Source organism: Sinohyriopsis cumingii, unplaced genomic scaffold (assembly GCF_028554795.1).
Source record: "Sinohyriopsis cumingii isolate HCF-2022 unplaced genomic scaffold, ASM2855479v2 utg000379l, whole genome shotgun sequence".
Lineage (NCBI taxonomy): Eukaryota > Metazoa > Mollusca > Bivalvia > Unionida > Unionidae > Sinohyriopsis > Sinohyriopsis cumingii.
The window spans coordinates 2301685-2328032 of record NW_028315894.1 but is presented as its reverse complement, the minus strand read 5'-3'; the positions used below and the strand labels follow the sequence as shown (position 1 = coordinate 2328032).

At 34.5% G+C, this 26348-nt stretch overlaps 1 protein-coding gene across 9 annotated transcripts in view; it reads right to left on the bottom strand.

Moving 5' to 3' along the window:
* Positions 1–919: 919 nt before the first annotated feature.
* The window catches only part of LOC149774224 (uncharacterized), a 154925-nt gene continuing 129496 nt past the window's right edge, over positions 920–26348 (bottom strand). For 5 of the 9 annotated variants that reach the window (XM_089945628.1, XM_089945632.1, XM_089945631.1 and 2 more), the window contains 8 exons: positions 14364–14678; positions 8372–8641; positions 6167–6427; positions 5490–5528; positions 4626–4664; positions 3558–3689; positions 2368–2699; positions 920–1681 (listed from right to left, as the gene is read on the bottom strand). In XM_089945628.1, the coding sequence (XP_089801754.1) occupies positions 1559–1681; positions 2368–2699; positions 3558–3689; positions 4626–4664; positions 5490–5528; positions 6167–6427; positions 8372–8641; positions 14364–14678 (1511 nt within the window). In that variant the 3' untranslated portion in view covers positions 920–1558. The remainder of the gene's footprint in view (positions 1682–2367; positions 2700–3557; positions 3690–4625; positions 4665–5489; positions 5529–6166; positions 6428–8371; positions 8642–14363; positions 14679–26348) is intronic. The other 4 variants (XM_089945633.1, XM_089945634.1, XM_089945636.1 and 1 more) reach the window with 4 other exon arrangements.

The window sequence follows — 26348 nt, the reverse complement described above, 5'->3', positions numbered from 1 at the left end:
TCACCAGTCTAAGCATTCATAATTAACTTCCAGAAACGATCAATTGCTACTTAACAGGTGGTTAAAGTTAATCACATGCGGTCACGGGTATGAATATAATCCGAGTTAGTCACGTTTGCCTTAATCAAATCCCATTGACATTTATGCTTATAAGAATACATAAAACGATTGTCCATCAGACCTGTTTCAGACACTTCCACTCATAGTTCCACTCTTTTACAAAAAAAGTTAATCATCAAGACGACAAAATATCTAGGTAAAATACATGTTCACCGATGGGTTAGGAAAAAGGTGGTCAGTCGACATAAAGAGGTTAAGATAGTGCTAGATTATTTATTTTGTAGCCAGTCTGTAGAGCATGTTTATTTTCAGAGGGCCAGTTTATAGACGTTTTACCGTATGCATCTAAGAAAGACGTTTGCCGAACAAATTTGTGCACTTCAAATGTAGATTTAAAAAGATTGTAAGTGTCTGACTTGTTGTTTCATACATTCCTTTTCAATATATTTGAGTGTTTTGTAGAGTCATGGTTTGTAATGTACTTGTGATTTGTACGATCCTATAAGTCATGATTTATGGATAAGTTGACAAGCGGCTGATACATGTTACGAAACTTCAATCTCATCCTACTGAATAATCTAGTACTTTGTTCATATTTGAGTTTTTCAAAGAGTCGTCGTTAAGAATGTGTCTGTGGCAGGAGATATAACAGAGTATGCGGATTTTAGCTGGCAAAAGTCTTAAGCATATGAAATACATTAAAACATGTTGTATTATCTCTTTTGTCTCTGATCATACCCGAGTTTCTTAGATAGTCATGCATTAAAATGTATTTGTGTCAAGGAATATGACATGATACATGAAAAACTGGTAAAACTGATCGTGCATATTAAAAAAAGTTAAAACCCACAAGAGCAGATTATGTGTAAATGGTATAATTAACAAAACAGTTTAAAATAGATAATTGGATAACTGCTTAAATGTAAAACAGAGCAAAAACAAAAGAGAGACAATGCTATTTCCTCAATGAACATTAACAATCAACTGAATCAAAAGTGATTAGACGTTAAAACAATGAAGAAATAGCAACAGCCATGCACCATGTTTTACTATTGTTTTTCTCCCTCTTGTTATAATTGCCATTTGGAATCCAAATGCTTACTGGCATCTGTAATGAATCAAAATGCGAGTATATTTCTTTTGAAAATAACAATATGATACATGACTGACATAAATTTGTAGGAAAGATATATACTAGCTGTGTCTTTATATTTTACAGGGAATTACAAACGTATAAGCCATTTTCATCCTTAAATAACTTGTAATCCGTTAGTGACTGGATTAGGAGAGAAAAATTGCAATCTGTCAATAACAACATCTATCTTCAATATCTGAACAGATAGGAATGTTGACACTTTAGAGGTAACAAAATCATTTTTCGCACCTTTGGTCATACAATCGTTTATCTGTTCTCTGATCCATCCGATCGTATCTGTGCTGGTTAACTTTCGTCCGCTACGAGATTGTATGTGCCTTTAACATTACAAACCACATATTTTTATACACCAGGTAAAATGGCATAGTCATGAATGTAGTTTCCCACTTCAGTTTCCCTTTCATCCTCGTGTAGATTTTCTTCATATTCATTGGCTCCAGCGTAATTATAGACCGAGATAGCAGCCTATAAGAACAAGGTAAATATTTTTAGTTATTTGATGTGGATACCAGTAGATAGATAGATAGATGTGTTTCTGGAAGTAAAGACATGTACATTCATAAACTAAATAAGTACAAAACAATAAGAATTAATGCTAAAACTTCGTCTTCGACTTTTAAGGTTATATAAAAGCTCAGATACATTGAACCGAATGCAGTACAACGGGTCGCATACATGTATTACAAGAAAAGTAATGGATATATTATCATGTAACTTGGATATTATCAGACTGTAAATCACATACATACACACACACGCACAAACACATACACACGCGCGCGTTTAGATAGTAAGCAAGATACACAAGCCGGGTAAATTTAAGTGAACCAATGAAAATAACTTAAATATGTTTATAGGATTTCTGCAATAAAAGTAAAAGGAACAACTATTTTTATTAAAAAAACCATCGTAAAGATAATAATGATAAAAATGAGCTTGACGTGGATACTGATTCATAAATGTAGTACTTAATATTAAGAGAAAACTGCATATTTACATATAAGAAATTCACCTGAAAAAGTTTTTACTGATTGAGATTTGTTACGATTATATTTTCATACATGAGCTGCAGAGATAGAGAGAGAGAGAGAGAGAGAGAGAGAGAGAGAGAGAGAGAGAGGGTGGAGGGGTAAGAAAATTGTAACAAGTACCTCATCTATAGAGCTGTATAGATCTTCTTTTGGTTTCTGCTTGACTCTCTCATTGAAGGAGTTATTAAGGTTTAGGGATAATTGTTTCAAAGTTCCCAAGGATAAGCTTTTACGAACTGGATTCCAAGAGCATTTGGTATGTTCAAAAAGTGTTTGCAAACTCCTGGATTTTCTACGTTCATTTTGATACCACGATCCCTTAATACTTCTGCATGTATTATCTTGCTCTGGTGGAATGGGAAGAGGTCTGTGACGTTTTTCGAAGCTTAATAATTCTCTCGAGACTTTTCTAGTTGCCGGTCTTTCACGTGACTGATGTAATGTACGAGCATCTTTAACAAATTGAATAACAAAACAGAATAATATGAGTCAGCTTTAGCATTTCATATGCATATTGCTTATGCATTGACTAATCTGAGCATGTGTATCTTAGATTCTATCCAACATGAAAAATATTCGTACAAATACAAATAATATTTGTTTAAAGTCGCCTTCTCAATACTGTCAAATCTTGAAAATATGCAGATTTGCAGGAAATACATTATGTAGTTTGGAGATAATTAAGTACAAAATTTCAATCTATTCAGTCTCATTATACACTTTATGAACCTCACGCTATTTAGATATTAAATACATACATATACATGCATTGTTTATTGTCTTTCAATGGTCTTTATGTTAATATGCAGCAGAATTAATGCAATCCAGAAGGCATATAAGACTTTCAATAAATGTATATAATGTTTAATCTTCCCATCAATTAGACATATGAAATATATCGATAGCATTTCGTGTTGAGTTTCGAACCATTTGTCACCGACAAAAGTCAACAGTTTTGCACATCATTGATAACGTGTGAAGCCTGAGATCCGTAAGGTTGGTTGACTGATATTGTTCGAAAGCAGTCACATGACCACAGTTGTGGTTACCAAGAAGATACTCCTTTTCCTAAACAGAGTTGATTTTGTGTCGTGTTTCTATGCATTACAAATGTTGGACATGTTTACATGTATCGTGATCTCTTCTTTTCTTTCTTTTCTTTTTTTTTTTTGGGGGGGGGGGGGGGGGGCTTTATTTTGATGTAACGTTATTAACAATTTATAATATATCTAATTTTAACTTGAGTCAAAACGCCATTTACTTGAATGCCTGACTGAAACTTATGGACACGTGTGTAATTTAATACTAACATTTAATGCCAGCGTTTCCCAATTTTCTAGATATGCATTTACGACGAAGCATTACGAACATTAGAAAGCTGGCGATGATCAGGACGACGGCAACAATGGCTATTCCCATAGTGAGAAGGTTTATTTGAGGCCCTGGAAGTGAAAATGTACATTCTTTAGTTTCTACGCTTAGTAATATTGGAAACCTAAACAATGGTGCATTGTAAAATATAGCATGTATCATCTGATTGAAACTGTATGATTAAACATGAATGTAAAATAAGACAATAGGGTCACGAAGTGTAGCATCTAACATAATATTATCTGCAACATCTGGATTAACAATGGCTTATTCGATGAGCAAAAAAGTAATTGTCTTTCCATGAAGCATCACACTTTACAATACAAAATAGTGTTGCACGTTGATGTTATTACTATTTAAACTGAAATTTAATTTAGACATTGTTTTTATTTATGGGATGCTAATCTTGTATTTGATGCATTGAGGCTGTTAATGGTAGTTTTAATGACGTAAATTGAGCTTATGCGACTCATCAGAAAAGCGTATAAAGCTTATATTTATGACAGTAAGACAATCATAAGAAAGCTCCTACAATATATCCTGAATGTTACTGTCTTACACTTAGATGTTCAACAAGTTAGAAAGTGCTTAACATTCTTAACGGGATTCTTTTCATTTATTTTTAAAGAGGCTATACACTTTGCGTTCTGCCATTCTTACATCTCGGCTTCAAACCTATTTACAATATACATACAATCTATAACTCTTTTTGCCAATAAATTACTTCTGTACAATGGTAAGATTGAAACAAACGAAAAACACATTAATTGCATTTTATACGTTCTCACAGAAAAGCAAACACACACACACACACACCGTACTACTTGCTTTAGCTGTAAAATCATACTAACATGACTTAATGATAATACTGCAATTACTACTACTACTACTACTACTACTACTATTGATACTACTGCTACTAATAAACGTTGGCGCCGTAGTCGTCATTGTTGTGTGTGTTATTTAGAGGGGTAAAGCTCTAAGAGGGAATGGATTGTCATATTTACCGCCATTTTGTTCCAGACTTAAGGGTGCGTTAGAAGGGGCTGAAAATAAATAAATCAATAAGTCAAAGAGCTTTTGTCAATATTAGAATCAATCAATAAAATGTTTGTTATTACCATTATATCTCGTTACCCATACAAATATTTTTCATTGTGCGGACGTTGGAGTTAGTATTGTGATGAATATTTGGTTCAGTTTAAATCGACATTAAGACAGAAAGCAGAACAAAGAAAACGAAGAGAGATTATGAACACATTAGAGGGTTTTGTTATGTGGCAGATCAGTGTTCACAGACTGTACTAACAGTTTGCGAGCAACATTCGTAACCTTGAAGGAACATTCAGTTTTATCACAACTGAGCGGGTAAAACCGATATTTCTGACAATAAAATAGCCCCCCCCCCCAAACAAAAAAATAATCCCTATAATACATACTGAATTTTACTGAATTAAATGTAGGTTTTGAACCAACAAAAACTCGTTATATTCGCAACGTCTTCTATTCTTTTATATTAATAGACGCTGTTTGGAGTTCTACCATTTTTACATGTAGACCTCGAAGTATTTATTGTATCTATTAAAATTAAATACATATTTTATTGTCAATAAATAAAGTATATACAGTGTTAAGAATGAAACAAATAATAAAAAGGAAAAAATCTTTAGCTACGATGACTCAGAATTATGCACATATGCCATACTACTTTTGTATTTGTAATTCATGCCAATATGCCATAATGACTACACTGTTGCTACAACAACAACAACTACTACTACTACTACTAATACTACTACTACTACTACTACTACTACTACTACTAATCTTAAACAGCGTCATATTCGTTGCTAATTATTGGCCATATATACCATAACTGTGTTTCTGACTTGTGGGTGCCTTGGAAACGACTGAAATGAAATCAATCAATACGTCAAGGAAATTTTGTCAATATTAAAACATCAAAAAACTTTTTCTATTAAACAAAACATTGTATGCCTCAGCTAAATGAATGTTCACATGATATACTAATACTTTGCCAACAAGGTTCATGGGCTTTTAAAGATGGTGGCTTGGTTTTACAGAGGCATCGAACTTTAAATTCAGCTTTATCCCATTTGAAATATTAATTGAATGATCGTGTTGAGGTTGTCCGTGATACACGTGGTGACAAACGTAGTACAAAGGTATTAGAATTCTCGTTTTTTAAAAATAAGAAGAATATGTCCAAAGTGAAATGATATACACTGAGTACATTTTTCTGTAAGTTTCATTCAGCCTTAGATTGTTATTTGTTTGTAAAAAGTATTAATTAATTGCAAATATAAACGTGTCTGCAGTATTAGTGTGCAAAAAGTGATTTCAATGGTCAAGTTTAAAAGAAAAGTTTTTCCAGTTCACATGGTGTTGTTTTAACTAGAGGGGTTAGTGAAAGGTAAATTAGCTTTGCGACTAATGTATAACAGCAAGCTCAGTTAGAGAGTCGTCAGATACCTTATCTTATCAAAATGTTAATCCCTAAACAGAAATAAAACGCTGTTCTCGTTACCTTCTGCATGGTGAAGAACAAATTGCTTGGATTTTGCCATCACATTTGTTTCTAAATTTCTTGCGTAACACATATGTGGTCCGGCTTTCTTTGAATCGAAGCTGCTAATTATTAGCTCTTCATTGTCTTTACCTACGTTCCCCTCCCACCAGAAACTGCAAACCGGGTTGCAATCCGCGAAGCACTTTACGGTGAAAGTTTCATTGTCTTGAAGGTAAATATCGCTTTCATTTAGGCTCAAATCCACGTTGTTGGGTCCATCTAAAATGTAAAACAAGGAAATATTAAAGAGAAAAGCTCCACCTTAAAACGTATCGGATTACCCTTTTTCTTCTGTTTCAACTTAAATATCATAGAGGAAAGTTGATCTTTATTGGAATCTTATTGTAAACTATATGACACAGTTACTAAAAGGTGTAACTCAATATGTGATAGACCACTGGTCATTGGTGCCTGGCTGTAGCTTGAGGGTAATTACACTGTGTTTAGTTTTCTAAGTGGAAATTGTGACTGGTGAATGACATATTTATCTTTTCGAATCACAAGCAGATTCAAAGCAGATTCGTCTGCATAACAACCACTCGATAGGTTAAATATGAATATGCCTGTATACCATCAGGGGTTTTGTTTGAAAAAATAATATTGGCTCTAATTCCTGACATAAACGATGGGCATTAACTGTCCTGTGTAAGTCCAAGAGCAATTTTTTCCGACCAAAAGTAAGCACAGACAATAGTCATCTACTACTAGGAATTCAATCATACACATACGTTTTCGAGATCCTTTCATGTATTTAGTTTTCAGCGCTGTTGGTACACGGGATCATTGTTCTGAAAGTTTAACGCTATATAGATTAGACATGGGATGTACGGGTACCCGGCCCGGCTAAGTAGACCCGGCCGGAATTTGCACTACCCTTAAATACCAGGCCCGGCCAGGTTGTTCAATGGAGGGTACCCGTCCACGCCTTCAATATATTCATAACCCTTTCGAGAAGAGGTATGTCAAAACCCAAACTTATGTTATTGTCATACGTTTGTACTGTATTTTGTGTAATATTTGTCAGAGTTAAAATCTTGATGCTACTAGAAAACAACAAAAATTTGACATTGCGGAAATAAAATTCCACAGTGCAATGTTCTTAAGCTTCTACGACCCGTTCATTTCGCCTTCAATGGATTGGATCAATTATAATCATATTATTTGACTATTTTTCCTAAATATATGGGACCTTACAATTAAAGATCAAAACAATTATGTTTAAAGTTCAAACAAGTCTACCAAAAGTATATACGCATAATTACGTATTCCCAATAGCATATTTTCACATTTTAGTTTTGGGTCACATTACTGTTTCTTTAACAGATGTGAAATTCTTTTTTATTTTTTTACCAGATATACTACCTCTGAAAACCTCTATTTTGGTAATTGTTGTCACGGTATCTTTGTTTTAAAAATGCAAAACATTTACAAGAATGTCATCGCGAGTAAACTTTCCATTAGGTTCATCTATAGCAAACAAGCATGGAGTTAGATTCTATTGTTAATCACTTATCGATGTTTCCGAATTAATATAAGTGCACTAAGAAATCTCCCCTCATTTTCTCTCTCTCTCTCTCTCTCTCTCTCTCTCTCTCTCTCTCTATATATATATATATATATATATATATATATATATATATTTATATATGTATTTATATATATATATGCATCCAAGATAACTTTCACGAACAACGAGTGTCATAGTAAACTTTGTTTACGACATTGTTTGTGTAAGTAATCCTGATATTCACATCATCACAAAAATGACGAAGAGTGTTTGCTTCTGGTTTGAAACATGTAACTTTCTTCAATTACAACCATAATCAATGAATACCATATTCTACCTCCTATCTCACTCCTCTCTTTCCCATTCCCATCCACTGAACGGTTTTAAACATCAGCCTATAACTATATAACGTCCTGAAACTCTCTGTATGTATGTATGTATGTATGTATGTATGTATGTATGCACGTGCATATATTTCTGTTTCTGCCCATGGCTCTTTCTCTGGCGAAGTTAACATGTCTGGTTTCTTCTGCATCCATTTATTTGCTGTCCATTTTGTCTTTTAGAAAAACAAGAACATTTCAATATGAAAATTCAGAATATGAAAGAAATCAAAACGATCAGAATGTGTTAAGTGTACTAATACTAATACTTACAGTATGGATCTAGAACAAAAGGTTCACTTGTTATACAACAACTGTTTTCTTTGCATACTTCACATGAAAAGATGCTTGATTTGTCAACCGTCCATGAACTTTCAAATAATAGATCAGATGATCTTGCATAGACGAGTCCTGTAGAATTTAAATCTATTTCGTTTAATTTCCAGCGATAGTTCACATCTTCCAGTTTGCCCTCAATGGTGCATGTTATATTCAGTGGCTTTGTAAGGATTATTTTATGTGGTTTTATTATTTGCGGCTTGTCTGAAAATGAACACGAGTCGAAATAGAATTAATTATAACTTTCTTTGTACAAACGTTATAATCTTACACTTTCGTGGTACTATAGAACTGAGCAATATTTATAAAGCGTCATATGTTCCGAACTGGTCTATGAAGGGAAAGTGCCAGAAATACTCTATGAGAACTGCCTTATTTAGCTAAACAATTTCTGCAATTGCCTGCACCAGAAATCTAAAACAAGGCAAACAAACTTTAAAAAGAGTTTTTACCAGTGAAATCTGAAACCCAGCTCATGCGTATTTTTAATTGCATGAAGCACTTTTCTTTTTCGCAGCAGACAATACAACTTCATATGTATCTTTAAGCCAACAACTTCCGTCAAACAATCATGTTTCAAAAACTAACAACGTATTTTTGAAGACTTCACGGTTTATAATTCTCTTTCAGGAGACAGCAATCGGAGTATTCTGAATACTCAAAACTCACAACTAAGCATGTGCAAAAATGTATTTTCAAACTAGAATATTGTGAAGTTAATTCAGGCCCTTACAATTTCTCGAAGTGTTCTGTAATTAGGCTGTAAATCATTAATAAAGCACTTTCCTACCAATACAAATTCCATTAGTTGCATCCACCTATGGGAAACAAAACAGCCAATATGCCACACATATAATAAGTACCAAAACGTTTCGAAACAGCTGATGTATATTACACAGTAGACTTGTTGAATGGTCTATCTTCTTATATTTGGGGGAATGACACACACACACACAAACACACACACACACACAGACAGACGGACACACACACACACACACACACACACATATATATATATATATATATATATATATATATATATATATATATATATATATATATATATATCGTTTTCCAAAATTATGTTTATACTACCACAACAATGACAAAAACAAGAACACAAATGCTCTATGTAAAAAAATGCAATAGATATATTAATAATGAGCGCATTAGTTTGCAATTCATTTCTCTTTATAAGTGTTTTTCCATTATAGTACCAAACCCGTCTTACGTACAAAACAATTTCGACAGAAAATGCAAGAGTGCTACCTTAATAATCTTAAATGAAAATAAATGTTTCATCTACAGTGATAAAGGCAGGAAATCGGGGAATTCACTGCTTTTGTAAATAACCATTAATAGGTTTCTTTAAAGATTGGCTAACATGCAACTAGGCTGCACTTCGAAGAACTATTTTCGAAGGTTTAAAAACATACAAAGAATAATTGTCTAGGCCAGCGTGATGATCTGCTAATCTTTGAAAACCATCAAGTGTGAAAGATATTCAATCAAAGAAATATAAATTATAATATCTTTTTAAGGACATCTCTTTCGCAATTTTACCATAAAATATCAGTAGAATAAAAACAAGACAATCAGAATTAGATAAGTGTCTCTAAGCAAGATTAACTCCAAGCCATTGTTAGCTTTGTAACTTGATTAAAATAATTAGATAAAATAATTAAAATACACGAAATTCTGAGACTTAAAATAAAAGATTTATATTTAAGAAACTGGCTACCAGTTCTTTGTATCATTTGCCTGTAACTATGTTTAACACTCGCGTTAACTGAGATAATGCGCAAATATTGGAAGAGGCGCAAATCCTAAACACTACAACAAGATTAGTCCCCATAGAAACCGTAAATAAGGTTGATAACCACATTTTACGGGTGCAAAGTGATGGTTCTGAACATATATACGGAACATAGTGTGACTGAGATTGTAGTAGAATCAACTTGTCTGGGCGGACGGCAGCAGTTGAATGAAGCATTTTACAAATCAGTGTGTGCAAAAGTTATTACAATCTCTTTTTATTGTTAAATACGAAATTATTGTCTGATTGCATAATACATTCTTTTTCTAGTTTAGTTAACAACAATCAAAATCAATTAGATATAATACAGATCTAAAGTATTAAACACTTTAACATTGTTCTGCATCATGATTGGAGATACATGAACAGAACAAACTTAAATAGTTATTAACGAAAATAGTTGGTAATGGATATTAACAAACTGCAAGGAAGTAACTGAAAAAGAAAAAAAAATCGTTTTATTGACGAACAAATTCGAAATTAGAACTCTGGTTTAGTAAAATTAACGAACTTTGCAAATTGTATAATAATGTTTATCCAAGCGATTTTTTTCTGCAACACAGCAACGCTGATTTCTATATTAGTTACTCGTGTTCAGTACAAATAATCTATTACATAATTTATTAAAACTGTTCAAGATTCATGAAAAAATGTTAATTGAGAAATCAGTTTGAGGTGAAGAAGGTTGTGGCTCATATGATATTAGTATGATGAGAATGCATCATTATTTTTAATATTCCAAAGTTAGACCAGGTTAAGTTAGTGGTGTTGATGGTATCATTTGATTTCTTAATGATATTGTTTTGAAAATGGGTTGCATTGTTGGATACAACATCTTTATAAAATAATAGTCTTATATCTTTAAGGAAGGGTTGAGCAATGATTTAAGTACCGATATTGTAATAGAGATTATTCCAGCAGCTGATGAACAGTCTGCAACAATTCGTCAAAGGATATATAATGAAATAAACATAACAAGAACTATGTGACATGGAGTACAAAATGAACAGTCTTGCAATTGCAGCTACACATGATTTATAAAGATAGAACTCGAAACAAACGAACAATCACAATTAGTAATTTCCTTGGAAAAATATGACGTTATTTACACCACGATTCATAATCCATTTTGTTTCAAGGTATACACCTCTGATCACACCTGTGAGCAGCATGCTGGTCAATATCAGAACACTTACAATGATATAATTAGCTCATAAAGAACCACACTCTTCTGCTGTTTCAAAAGTCAGCTTATACCACTCAGTAATTTCAGGCTATGATGTTGGTACTACTTGTTTTGCTAACTAAAACACATATTTGACAATCGTTTTCACGTCTTTTTATCTTATGTCTACAAATTAATGACTTATAGGATTAGGAAGGTTATAAGCAGGTGAAGTAGTGGGTAGGAGCAGGCGAAGCATGAGGAGGACAATAAGCAGCAGTAGTAGATAAGCCAACGCGTTTTACTAAATTCATATAGACAGAACAAGAGCTGTTAAATCATACTTGTAGCTCTAACAATCGCTCGCTGCAAATGTTACACCTTTGACTTGCTGTTCACCTAATGATAACTTTCCTAACTAATGAATTGATTCTGCCAATAGTGTTTCCAAAGCTGCGCTGTAGTTCTTTTAAATGACCGACTATTTGTGCACGTTTATGTTGAACGGTTTTCAACAGTTCTAAATATTTAATTAATTTGTTTGCAACTGTTTCTGTGCTGATATCCTTTTTCAGCATAAAAGAATAGAATATCCGGATCATAATGTTGATGCTACCATCCAAGGTGTAGAGAGGTGCATTTCTGATGTGAAATCATGGATGACTTGTAACAAGCTGCAGATGAATGATGATAAAACTGAGGCCATTCTGCACAAAGACTTTCTCATTCACGTCCTTTACCAAAAACAATAAATATCAACAACGCCAACATTAAATTCACACAATCAGTACGAAACCTAGGTGTTACTCTGGACAGTACTCTCACACTGCACCAACATGTCATGAACATATGCAAGGCTGCATAACTTGAGCTGAGACTCATCAGCTCCATTCGCAAATATCTATCAGTTGATGCCACTAAAACACTTAAGTGTTCATTAGTACATTCAAGACTGGACTATTGTAACTCAATTATGTCTGGTTCATCTCAATATCTACTCCAGAAACTTCAGAAAGTTCAAAACACAGCTGCTCGGATCATACTTAGAGTACACGATCAGAGCACACCTCACTGCTGTTCTGTACCCTACACTGGCTATCCATTCGATCCAGAATCAAACAAAAATTTGTTCTCTGTGCTACGTGTCACTGATGGACTCTAGTCCAACATACATATCCGACCTCACCCATGTGTACACAACAGCAAGATGCTTATGCTTCTCTTCTGACAATCGTATACTCATTATTCCCACTATGAAAACAAAGTCATATGGACAGCGTTCTTTTGCATACCAGGGCCCAGCAACGTGGACTGAATTGCCCACTGAACTTAGACACAAGACACAGAGATCCCATTAAAGAGTGCTCTCAGAACTCACTTATTTCGACTGCAAGAACAAACCTAAAGACCTCATACTGTTTCCTACCTTAAATATTCTCAGCGTGTTTTTTATGTTTTCTAATTTCATGGTGTTTGTTTTTGTAATCATATCATTATACATGTTGTTTTTCATGTTGTATGTATGGTCTAATGTTGTAAAGCGCTTAGAGGTTCTAACGATTAGGCGCTATACAAAGTCCTCATTATCATTATTATTATTCTTATTCTTGTTATTATTATTATTATTATTATTATTATTATAGTAACATATAAATTGTACTTTATGACCGTACAAATCCCACTCTGGATGCGCGTTGGTCGTACTTAGAAGAACCTTTATCCAATTCACATTATCTTTAAAGTGTAGCTGTCTGCGGGTGATTTTTGACGGTGAAAGTTGCGATGAAGGTATCTACACAAAAAAAATCACTTTGTGATTATTTTAGTTTGGCGTTATTTGTGCTTAAAGGACTAAACTTTTATGATTCTTTTTGAAGCCTATTTTTTTAAGATGACGGACAAAACATATCTTACTACTATATGATTCCAGAATAATCAAAAATATCTGTATTTAACTGAAGTAAAACTAAGTAAATCATATTCCCAGTGAAAAGCAAAGAAACTTTAAACATTTAATCAATTTACATATGTTAATAAAGATCCACGTGAAACTGCAATGCTTTTAAACAGAAAAGTGATTATTAATGACAGAACAACAAGTACACAAAACGAAACAAGAAAACAAAACAAGAGCATATCAGATAAACACACGATGCTGAAATGAACTGACTTACCTTCCTCTTCCCCATTCTTCTATTTTTGTCCTCTTCCCCATTCTTTTATTTTTGACTATATATAAAACTTATTCCTAGCCAGGTTTCGTTTTAGGACAAGAAACTATTGGCTAGCAATCAGTATATATATATATATATATATATATATATATATATATATATATATATATATATATATATATATATATATATATATATATATATATAATTCTATTTCATGAACCTTGGCCCTATGCATTTACAATTTTACAGGCTTGGTAATAAATGTGTTTATAACTGTGTCATTTAGTCTTTTAAATTACAAACAGAGGTCTTAACTGTCAAGGATTAAATGACAAATATTATTCCTCAGTCGACAAATATGATTAAAGTACATGCAAGTGACAAAGTAAATTTGTACGGCATATATTTTCGTTGATTTAAAAATATTTGTAACCGAGTGGTTGCACCTATGCAATATGAGGTTATTCATGTCTTTTAAAGTAATCAAGAACACATTTGACCAGTGTGCGGTCTGTGCACCACTACAGTCATGGAGAAAAAGACACATATGAGTTAATCATCCATGTATACATAGTCCTGTCTGTAAAAGCACATTTTGGACTAAGATAATTATAGTATTGAAAGTAATTCTACAACAAAGACAACAGCTCCAGTTAGTTTGATTTATAATGTTTCAGGAAAACAAGATAAAAAGGATTCACCAGTTTATTACTAGACTATAAATCCGGATTTTAATTAAAAAAGATTATATTTCAAATAACCTACCGATAACAATCAGCTCCTTTGTGATATTTTTTCCTTTTTCTAATCCACACTCCATCTGACCAGTGTACATCCCTTTGTTTACCGGCGTTACATAAATTAAAACCACAGAAAGCAGCCATTCCTCTCCACGTTGCAACATGTTGCAGTATACTGACGAATCATTCATTGTTTCACATGTTTGATAATTAAATATAGCAATGTTTATGCCACTTGAATTGAAAACATATACATGGCAGAACATAGTCTCGAACGATGAATTTCCTAATTTCCACTCTAATGTCACATTGCATCCAGCGACGGCAAACACTTTTTCATCTGAAACGATAATTGAATGAAAATACAACTTTAGTAAAACACAATGCAATTAAAATAATATCCAGACACAGCTAATGTTTTATTAACACAATTACTGATATGCACAAGACATTCTTTAAACCTGTTATACTATTGGATACTTACCTTTACATTTGCATGCTCCCATTATGTAAGAAATATATATCCACAAAGCTGCTTTCCTCATACAAGTCATTTTCATATTACTACTGAAGCGAAAATAAGTTTCATGTGTTGACATCTATTCTTATTTTAAATGAATACTGCATGTCATCTTGGTGAAATCTGGCGCAGGAAGTGATCAGCATAAACACGTCACACTTCCGACCAAACAAAGAACGTAAAGGAAGAAGATTGTTCCTTCTTTCCAAGCAAAGCTGACTTTGTGAACCATGTGTCACGCGCTAAAATGACATTTATTTTTCCGGGACAATATTCTCGAAGATTTTGGACACTAAATTCAAACCGAGCTCAAACTTTACAATCTCGATATGATTCAAGCAATTAACATGCCGATGTGTAAGTTGAATTGTTTTTATCTTAAGAATCGATACAAATAAAATTTGGATGTGAAATGAATATTGTCTCATTGAAAAAGAATAAAGTAAAGTGTACAAAATCAATCAATTTTGAGAAATTGTAAAACCTAGAGAATATTGTAAAGAAAAATCCAGGAAGTAATGTTTTGCATTTGCCGTTGGAACAGTAGTTGCAAATAGTAGTTTCTATTGTCGTCGCCACTTCAACTGTAAACGTAAGCTAAATAAACAGGATGACAACATATGGAAAATATATAACAAAAGAAACATAAGAGCACCTTAAGTATTTTAATCAAACATACTACTATCTTCCACTTACTGCAACTAGCATAAAACCAGAACAACATTTACCTCCAGAAATACCAAGCCTATTGATTGTACCTGGAAACATGTTCTTAAAATTTGACCTAACCATTAAAGGAGAAACAAATAATTTGACTGTATAGAATATATTAATAACGTTAATTATTTATGTTAGGTCAACAGTTTTGAGAAGCAACTAGCTATTTCTTTGATGAAGAACACAAATCATGGGAATTGTAAATATTAGTGCACATATTTTGTATACTAATCACAAAAGTTCATGGTTAGATTTAAGAACCGAACACGATATTAAATTGTACGGAACTGGGCATAAATTAGTTAATGTACATCATGGATGAAACATATAGATAAACATGAAAGAAAATATGTACGCACACAAACTGTATATTTATTTTTGTTGCTGATGAATGCACAGGTAAATATTCAGAAAAAACATATACAATCTACTCTCTTCTAATGAAGAGATGTTATTATTACCAAATACTAAATGCACATCAAAGAACCATATAAAATGGTTATATGTGACTTTACAAATTGGTGAAAGACAAATATTTTCTTCGATTTAATTCAAATAGAAAATAAAACTTGTTTAATCATATTGTAATTTTATGTACAATAGGATATGCATAAGAAAATGGCTTTATAGAGAATACAATGTATATCTGGGTTATGAATTAGATCAATGGTTACACTTACTTATTACTGCATACGAGGATGTAATATATTGTTTGTTTTGGATAACTGTTGATATTAAAAAGAATGTGACAGTCTAAGTTAGCATTTTGTGGGAGGCGTTATGGAGCATATACAGTAAAAACATATAACTATGTCCCAAAAGATCTACGTGAAAATGTGAGATGTAGTGTTTAGCTCAACATATACAACAAGAAAACACATTAATGAAAGGATACAGTACTGGTCTTATTGACGTTGAAATAGTTGAATAAAGAAAAGAAATAAATGTTAATGTGGCTGGAGTATCCACTTGATTACAAGGTGGAGATTAATTACTTGGAAGAGTAGCCATAAGGTTAAGTATTCATACTATCAACGAAGTAATGTTATCATCATATTGTGAAATGGCAACCTTATTTATCGTAACATAGTATATCTCACGAGGGAATAATATACTTCTATATGATTTATAGTATGGTTAAATAAACAATTGTTATACATGTCTAATTTTAGATCATTTTTAACAAATTTCGTAATTCATTTGAAAAGAAAATTGCTAATTAAGCTCCGCGCTATATATTTCGATCAACTGACTACAAGGTTAATCCGCTATATTTAACTGTTCAATGCTTCCTGTCAAATTGTAGCATCTCTAGTTTTGTCGAGCAAAGGAAGTCGCTGGTAAATGTATTACCCTCCATAAGACATGCAATGGCTATGGAATCAATAAACGTTCTTAATGTATTTCGTTACTAACATAAAGACTTTACATACATTTTGAAATAAACGCCGAGCAAACTGACTATTGAGAAGCTCTTTTAAGCACGTCTTTGCTCTTTTTCTAACTATATTTGGGAAAAGACTGATATTTAGTCTCTTTCCCATCATCAAAGAGAAGGTAATTTTAGAGATTGACTCATATCTTAATAACTGACATACATGTTGTAAATGTATGGCTCATTATTGTAACTAATATGTATACTCATAGAAATTAAGGCATTTATTTGAAAACAAAATGCAAAATAATGGCCATTTCATTCATCATGTTGACTCCAAAAATTGTACTGAAAGGATATTTTAATGACATGAAACAATTTGATATTCAAAGAGATACGCTATATAGAATATTAAGAAATTAATATGACATGAGTTTTAATCATATATTACTAAGTCAAAACCTTTATATGTTTTGTAGATTACAGGAAATATATAAATAACTCATGTGATCTCTCCGTTGAGAGCCCTTATGCTAGAAGAACAAGACCAATATAAGAAGTATTGGATAAAAGCAAGAGAATTAAGAAAGATTTGTTTGAAAGCATTAACCTTCACAAATAAGTGGCCAATAATATCATAAACAAAAGCTGTAATTGAATTTAAAATGGTATTATTCATTTCTGTTTCAATACATACATAAATACATACATACATACATACATACATACATACATACATACATACATACATGCATGCATGCATGTAGCAGACAGACAGACAGACAGACAGACCTACGCCAAAATGCATTGATGAATAAAACAACATGTGTTTATTCTCACTCAAATGCGCGAGTTTCATTAATCAACTATACCTATATCAATATATATTCATGTATAATATTTAGATGTATACCTTTTGCACATTAACTTTTATTACGTTTCTGTCTAAAATCACTGGATATATTAAATTTGGAAGAAGGAAATAGAGTGAGCCTTTAAAATTTCTGTTGGAATACTGTTCCTGAGCAAACATCCCAGTATTGGAAACTGATTTTCAATAATTCCTTATTTGGTTTGGAAATCGTGTACTGTTTGGTAGAAATGATCTTAGGTGGTGAATGGTATCAGGTTACTTTAAAAGGCATACACCAATAAATTCAACAAATAATTTATTACCATAGAATAAAAAGTGAAAATTTAAAACGAACTTGCAGTATTGTGAATTAAATCTCAAATAATCCTAAACGTTCTAACACAAGTCCAAAAGTATCAAATGAATTTCAGTGGTGTTCCAAATAAATTCCAATCTTGAATGTGCTGATGAACCAACAGTCTGGAATAGTGTTGATGAGCTATCAGTCTTGATGTATTACAATGATATAATCCAAAATGTCCTTAAATTAATTCACAATAATCCAAAAATAGTGATTTAGTCCGAAAATATTAATGAACACTTTTTAATTCGAGTGAATAATTTAAATAAATTTAAATAAATAAATCCTCTCAAATTAAAACCCAACACCACTAAAAGACTGATTCCACTTCAGATATTAAGATAAAGGAGTAATTCCAATATAAACAACATTATGTATAAAAGCCTAAGACACAATGAGAGGATCAGGATGACTGTCAAACGTTTATTTCATGAACATTCTAAGTTAGTAAAAATATCAGGACTTTTACTTCAATTTTAATAAAGAGCAGAGGAAACATCAAGTAGGCTAGGAATTACCAATGAGAAAACCAATGTCCGAAATCAGATTCAAGTAAACATGTTTACTTACAAGTAATAATTATCTTAATGTACAATCTAGAATCATAGACAACAATTATCAATGTAATATGTTCTTTAACAACCCCCATACTAGTTAGGCAGGCCTAAACTCCTACTTTAAGTATGGACAAAGATCAATCACACAATACAAACTCAATATACATAACACTTAGCTTTTCTCAAGTGGATTGAATCTTTGATACACAATATTATTAGCTTGACAACCAAGTTTGCCCTGTTTACTGTTTGGTTCGATATTAGCCTGAAAGCTCTTTTTAGATGTGCTAGCTTTGCTATCGTTTTATCATTTGAATTAATCCATAAATTATTACAGTAGTCTGATTGGGGTTGTATACAACTGTTATAACATAGTGGAAAAACATCTTGTCCTACTGGAAAGCCATCATCATTAAGCAAAATGTTTACTGATATATTTGTTGTGTTCAGTCACTGACAGACCAACTGTATCATTATATCTTTCTATATTCGACATAGTTCTGCTCTTCTTTGCAGTGTCGATATAAATAATACATTAGTTTTACTAGGATTGCCTACTATGCCTTTGCATGTGCACCACTTGTCCAGTTTGTTTACGGCAGTCTTTAAAGAAATTCCAGTTCATGCTTCCCGTTTTGGATGTCTCAGAATATGACATCTGCATAGATGAAATTGAATCCTAGATGAAATTGGGTCGACAATAAAAGTGGTAGGTCATTAATAGATAATAAAAATAGTCATGGACCACGATGTCGAAAGTGTTCCTTAAATCATAAGCACAGATCTACTTCTGTCAAGCGTATGATGAAATTTATCAGTTAAGGAGATCAAGGCAGTCTCACATAAATGATCTGTCTAAAGCCTGAATGGTTATTGTGTAACAGCAAGCATTAGGTAAAATATGATATTAACGAGTTGTGGACACATTTTTCGTTAAATTATGACAAGTTTGGTAGCAACAAAGCTGGTCGGTAGCTATCTGTATTTTAATTAGAATTTGATTTACAAAAAGACATTACTCCTAGAACAGATGAGGTTGAAATATGTAAATTGATTATGAATGTTATATTTTCTGAAATAGATGGGGCAAATATTTTCATGAGTCGTGGATCAGTCTGGACCAAATCCTGAAGCTGTCTTAGTATCAATTTCAGTGGGATATTTTTTAACAAAGCTCTATACTGGTGGGATAGAGAAAAAATACCTTACTAGGGATTTTGTATATGCTATGCAAAACCATTTTCATCTCAGTTGTTTTCTTTTACAGGTCCCTTTTATTTCGTGAAAATGTTGATCAAAGTCCCATTGCAAACATTTGCGGTTTCCTGTCATTGGTGATGATGGTGTCATAAACCAGAAATAAGTGAATTTTATTGGTCCAATGTTTGTGTGTTCTACCCTCCCCCCTTCCCCCGTGAGTTGATCAAAAACTTTTGAAATAGAATTTGATAAACAATTTTTGTTCTCAAGAACTGACTGATAATTGCGTTTTGTTTTTGCTTGTTTAATCATTCTTTATATTTTATTTCTTCATACTTTATGTTGTGTATGGTTTTCGATAGTCTTGATTTTGTCTTATATTTTCACTGGATTGAAGGTTAGATTGGATTTAATATTGTATCTGATGTATTTCAATGTCAGTAATACCATACATGATGCTATTGAATAGCTAGTACTTTCTTTGAGGAAAATACGGGCCGAAGAATGAAAATTCCATATCCCATTGGGATGAACCAGAGTCTTTCAGAATTCTCGATCAGGCTTGCATGAGAACTGCAAACATCCCGGGTATGTGTGAAAGGCCTTCTTCATACATTTTTCGGCCACCGTGTTGTAATGTTGAACGTCATTTCTATAAAGAAGATTAGCTGCTGCTTTGAGGTTCAGTGAGCGAATTTTTAATCGTCTTGAGTGCTATATTCTTCATGAACATTGAGTTTATACCCTGATAAATTTATATCACTTTTTAATTTAGCTCTCTAGAGGGTTTTTTAACAATTGTTCGGTACACGTGGTGTGCGTCGTGACATCCCCTGGTAAGGGTGTTCTGGTTTTATTTATATTCAGATACAATTTTAAAGCAGCTATGGTTAGGTAATTCATTTTAATTTCCCTATTTTGCACTGTACAGACTGGCATGCCAATCATTTTATTTACCTTACTTATATCTTGAATAGTGACATTTTTATACATGATAAGCAGGTCACAAACTACTTCTTCACTTCATCTATCATGCTTGGTTTTAGTTTCAGATTGCCTTCCGTAATTTCTCCTTATAATGAGCAGTCATTCCCTACTTGTTTCTTGCTGTTTCGATGCCTGATTGACATAATTATTTGGGTTCTCATGGAGAGCTGACGATCATACCAAGCGAGGAAGAAGTTATCCTTGCGTTTGTCAGAATTGTATGGATTCTCTTTACCTTAAAGACTCCTAGGATTAGTGTGCCCCCTCCATAGGAAGGTATAAACAGGTGGAGAGTGAGTCGTGCCTTCCCTAGAAAGAGGAGCAGCACTATCCCCATTCCATGAAGGCAGAGAGCAAGTTGCATCTTTCTAAAAGGAGGAGCATCACCCTCTCTTTATCAATGGGATAGAGAGTAAGATGTATGGGGGGGGGGGACAGCACTCAATTGACCCACAGCTTGGTATGGTCTGATTATGAGTCATCCCTCCATGATCGTTGGAGCAGCCCTGTTTTAGTCAGTGGAGCATATTGTTGGCAATGAGATATAGTAAAATGTGAGTGAGGGAGTGCTCAGATTTAAGTCCTGCAGATCTGAGACGCCTGACCTGTCACTGGGTAAGGACTCAACAGGCAACTCAGATTTGTATATCTGTCACCAGTCAATGGGTCTTGGGCACAGAGGGTGGGTCTTTGCAGCCAATATGGTATGGATATAGGAACTGGGCTGAGTCTCCCCTCTCTTCAGACCACCATTTCATCCCTTGGTGGACTGGGAATTGGCTTACTGACAACATATTAGGGCAGGGGATTGGATGGGTACACCCCCTTCCTTATATTTCCTCAGAATCCCTTTGGGATGTGAGGACACGCCCTTTCTTATATTTCCTCAGAATCCCTTTGGGATATGGGGACTTTCTCTGCAAGGAAACAAGTACCTCATTCCTACACACAATCATGGGCTTTTGGACCTGGACGGCAAAGTAGCGAAGTCATGCCTGCGGGCTGTATACCTACTTTGTCTTTCAAGATTGGGTCTATGAGGAGGGAGGGGAATGATACTTCTCGCTCATAATGCTCTAGGCGGGTAAAACATCCCCCTACGCAACCAGCAGAGGTCAGTGCCTTAAACAGTATATTAACTACACAGGAGTAGTTACTAGATCAAGTTTCTCCTCCTGCCATGTCTCCTCGCATAGTTCTGCCTCCCAGGAATGAGTGAAGGACGAAGATGTCCTTTCGGTCGTCGTTGAAGCCATCAAGTTAAACACAGAGCAGGCTGATGTGGTACCCCTCCCTTCAGGTCCCCATCCCTTTCTCAGCCATTGGTTAAGGAGGCGGAGGAGGAATCCTGGTCTTTTGATAAAGCAGTGAACAAGGTTTACTGGATGTTGCCTAACGATCTGTGTCCCAAACCTTCAGGTTCACATAATTTCAAAATTCTTTCCAGTCTGGAGAAACTTTCTGGGGCAAATTTGCAACCAGATGTCTGGCTTCTTCCTTGCTCAGTTATGATCAAATAATTTTATTAAAGGTTTAGCAAGGGCTCAGCATTTGCTAGACAACATAAGGAGTTGTCTGTCCCTCCCTCCTTGTTACGACCCTTGGTAGCTGCTAGTAGCTACAAAGTGCATACCCATTCCTGCCCCACTAAAGCTCCCACTTTATATGCTAAAGGAGCTCAAAAATGGGTATTTCTATGGGATTCTAGGCTTGCCTTTCAGTGAAAACAGTGGAATCCTTTCACCAAAAGGCTAGGTCATTAGTGACTATAGCCTCGTATGCTGACCTCTTTTCAGCAGCTTCATTCAACCTGCTGAAGGATGAATTTGTGTCACCAATGGCTTTCCATCACTTGTTGGAAGCAGCGGCAAACACATACAGGTATTCTTTGTTCTTGTCCATGGCCTTGTCAGCAGAGCTTCTCCACCTCCACAGCGATGTCACACTGGACACTTCCAATGTCTTATAAGAGCACAGTAAGCACCTTATGAGGGCTTCTGCCTCCTGGAGGCTGAAACTCTTCGAAGGGCTCCTCCCATCTGGATTTGAGAGACCATCACCACTGGTCCCTTGCACCCACTTCTGGTTCTTTGAAACAAGCCATGAAACAGAATCATTCAAACTGCTCTCAGGGAAAACGTCTTTAAATCCATGTGGCCCCACTCAAAGCAATAACCCCATTTCAGGACTCCCCTTGGCACACAGCCATAGAAAGGCATCTCAAAGACCAAGGGAAGAAGTTCACAAGGGCCTTCCCCATTTCCTAAGGACAAGGGTGAACAGCTGTTCTCTCTTCTGGAGACTATACCTTTTCCCTTGGTTCCTGTTGGTGCCAGGATAAACCTCTTTTTGCAAGCTTGGTCAGGTATAACGGTTGATGGATGGGTCCTTTATATCATAAATGATGGTTACCGCCTTTGTTTCCAGTATCTCCCTCCTCCAAATCTGGCACAATTAAAGGAAGAGGTCCATTCCCGTCTTTGGAAGGATACAGTAGAGACGGTATTAGAAGAATAATCATATGCCATATATTCCTAGATTTTCCTGATTCTCAAGAAAGGGGTAAGTCTCGTTTAAATATCAACTTTTTCTCCCTAACAGATTTCTGCAAATGGATTTCTGCTGATGGATTTCCATTCAAGATGGAGACTGCTGTCATGAGATCTGGTGATTGGATGGTCAGATTTTCTTAGCATGGAGAGGTGTTCCAATTCTGAACTCTAAGCTATGATGCTAAATGGAGAATCTTTTTGTTATTTTTGTAGTTGAAAATGTGTCGGTTTTAGTTGTCCCTCTATGAGCTCAGTGGCTGGTTTTCTTTTCTTCCTTTTATAATTGAAACAATGCTAGGTTTATACTATTAAGGACTATCAAGCAGCCCTTTCCAACATGCTCAAATTTTCAAAAGGCCCTACCATCGGCAGAGACTCTGTTATCAGACCCGATCAAGTATTTTGAATTGTAGAAACCATGGACTTGCTCTTTGATACCTAAATGAATCTGTCTTGTGGTCTCTAAATACCACCCCACCCTCCTTCTCAACCTTTGGGTGAAGTATCCTTTGTGAACCTTACCCTCGGTGGTTTTCTTACTCGCCTTTGAATCTGTGAGATGAAGGAGTGATCAATCATGTCCTATCCATAAAGCAGGACTGTATTAGGTTCAATGAGAATTACGAGTTGGTTTCTTTCATTTGCAAGCCAGCTCTGTTAGCAATAATAAAAACAGCTTCCTTTGGCTGCGCCACTCCTAACTGAGATCTCCAGTAACAGCCATATATATGCAGGGGATGACTCAAAACAGACTTGTATGTCCAGTTAGGGCTCTGCAATTGTATTTAGCAGCCTCTAAAAGGAGGAGGGTTAGGAAACCTCTTTTCCTACACATTAAATGTTCAGCTAATATTTTAGCTTCCACCATTTCAAGGTGGATTGCGTTAACAATCAAGAGAGCTTATCAGTCCCTTACTGATACGAACCCATCATTTATGATAATTAAAGATCACGAGGTGCTATTGGTGGCTGATTGGCCTATCTCGTTCATCTTTGTAGGATGTGATGAAAGCCACATTTCGGCACTCTCACCCTACCTACTTCTCCATTTTACCTTCACTCATTTATTCATGAAAGACACTGAAGATATTTTGTCACTGGGCCCAATTGTCATTGCTCAAAAAGTGGCCCATGTGGATTCCATCCTGTAGTAGTCTCGTACTCTTCTTTGAAGGTGAATAATCCTTATGTCGTTTTGTTTTTATTTGTCAGCTTTGTGATCGTCAGACCTGACCCAAGAAATTGACAAATTCAACTTTGCAATAGCAACAGGTATGGTATTACAGATATTGAATGTTTTTAGGGTTGGGGGTGGGGGTGTGGTAAAACAAATTTTAATGTAATACCGGTGCCTACCTGTTGCTATTACCAGATTCCCTCCTCCCCCCAAACAGTGGTGTCCCACTTTATGCTGATCCCACTTAATAATAAAGAGGGGCATGTCCAAGATATGTGTGAGTTTCATGCAGGGATGATCCAGTATTCTGGAAGATCCTGGTTCATCCTAATGCAATGGTGGAATTTTCATCATTTGATCGTATATTTTCATTCTGGAATAGTGCTAGCTGTACAACAGCAACAAGTAAGTATTACATTAATATTACATCCCCTCCTTCCATACAAATACAGTTTTGTGTTTACTGCATCTAAAGATAAGTCAATCCACAACCTCAAAGCTTCGTCTACATCATCAAAATTTGGGATTATGTTCCATGGTCTTTATTCAGTTCTAAAATTAAAGTGTCTGAATAATGTGCAAGTGGTAGCTTTGTGTGTAATGTTCATATTTGTCTTAGCAATATTTTACCTATCTTTTTGTGAAACCTATCTTTTTGTGAAACGTAGGGTAATGGTCACAAAGAACAATATTTTGTACTTTAACATCTGCCACACTGTCTTGTGGGATGGCATAAATATAGTCTGTTAAAGTATTTGATATTTTTGGTACTCTTGTGGATTGATTTACAAGCTGATGATACTGTAAATTCTGCCCAGTTCCTTATTAGAGTACTAAGTCCTTATTAACATTACCTATTGAATACTGTACATTTCCTTCTGTGCAAGAACATTTTATATTTGTTTCTCAAAATTATCATTCCAGATTGCTTATTTTGAGAAATTTCCACCCCCAATACTCACTATTTCTTGTTACTTTAAGTCAGTTTGCCTTTGCATCTTTTCTGATCTATACAATAAGCCCCTAACACCACTTCGGGCTGTATGTTGAGAGCTATGGGTGGCCGAGTGATCTATAATGCTCACCTTTACAGATCATGGCCATCTAACCTCTGTCCGCATGGGTTTGAGTCTCAGATTGGTCAACATGGTTATGTGAGAAAGCTTGCCAGTAGCTTAGTCTGGATCGATGTTTTTTTCCAGGTTTTTATAGGTACTTTCTCAGATATACCAGCTATCATATAAAGTCTATCATGTGCTGAAAAATGGTGTTCAACCCACAAGCCATTCTCTGTCCCTATCTAATGGTTTTCTCAAGCATGAAAATGAATTAGATTATTATTATTCCATTTGGTTTCAGCAAGTCCTAAAACATGTATATTATATAATGTTTCAACGCCTACAGTAAACATCAGCCATTTTGAGCTGGTTCTTGAAAACCCCATTAAAAACTTAAGGCAATAAGGTAAATCACTGTTATGTCCCATCACATGATCGTTATTTAAAATACATTTATAATCTGCTTTATAAAGAAACAGGGTTGGATTCTCCACTCTCCAAATTGGAGGCGGCAGGTTTCGTTCATCATATTATCGAGTTTGGATGATTAGAATTATGACTATGCTGGCTTCATTAAGTCAGATATAGGCTCTGACATTGATGTTGGCAATACCTTTTTTGCAACTTTATCAAATTTGGATAATTTAATGATA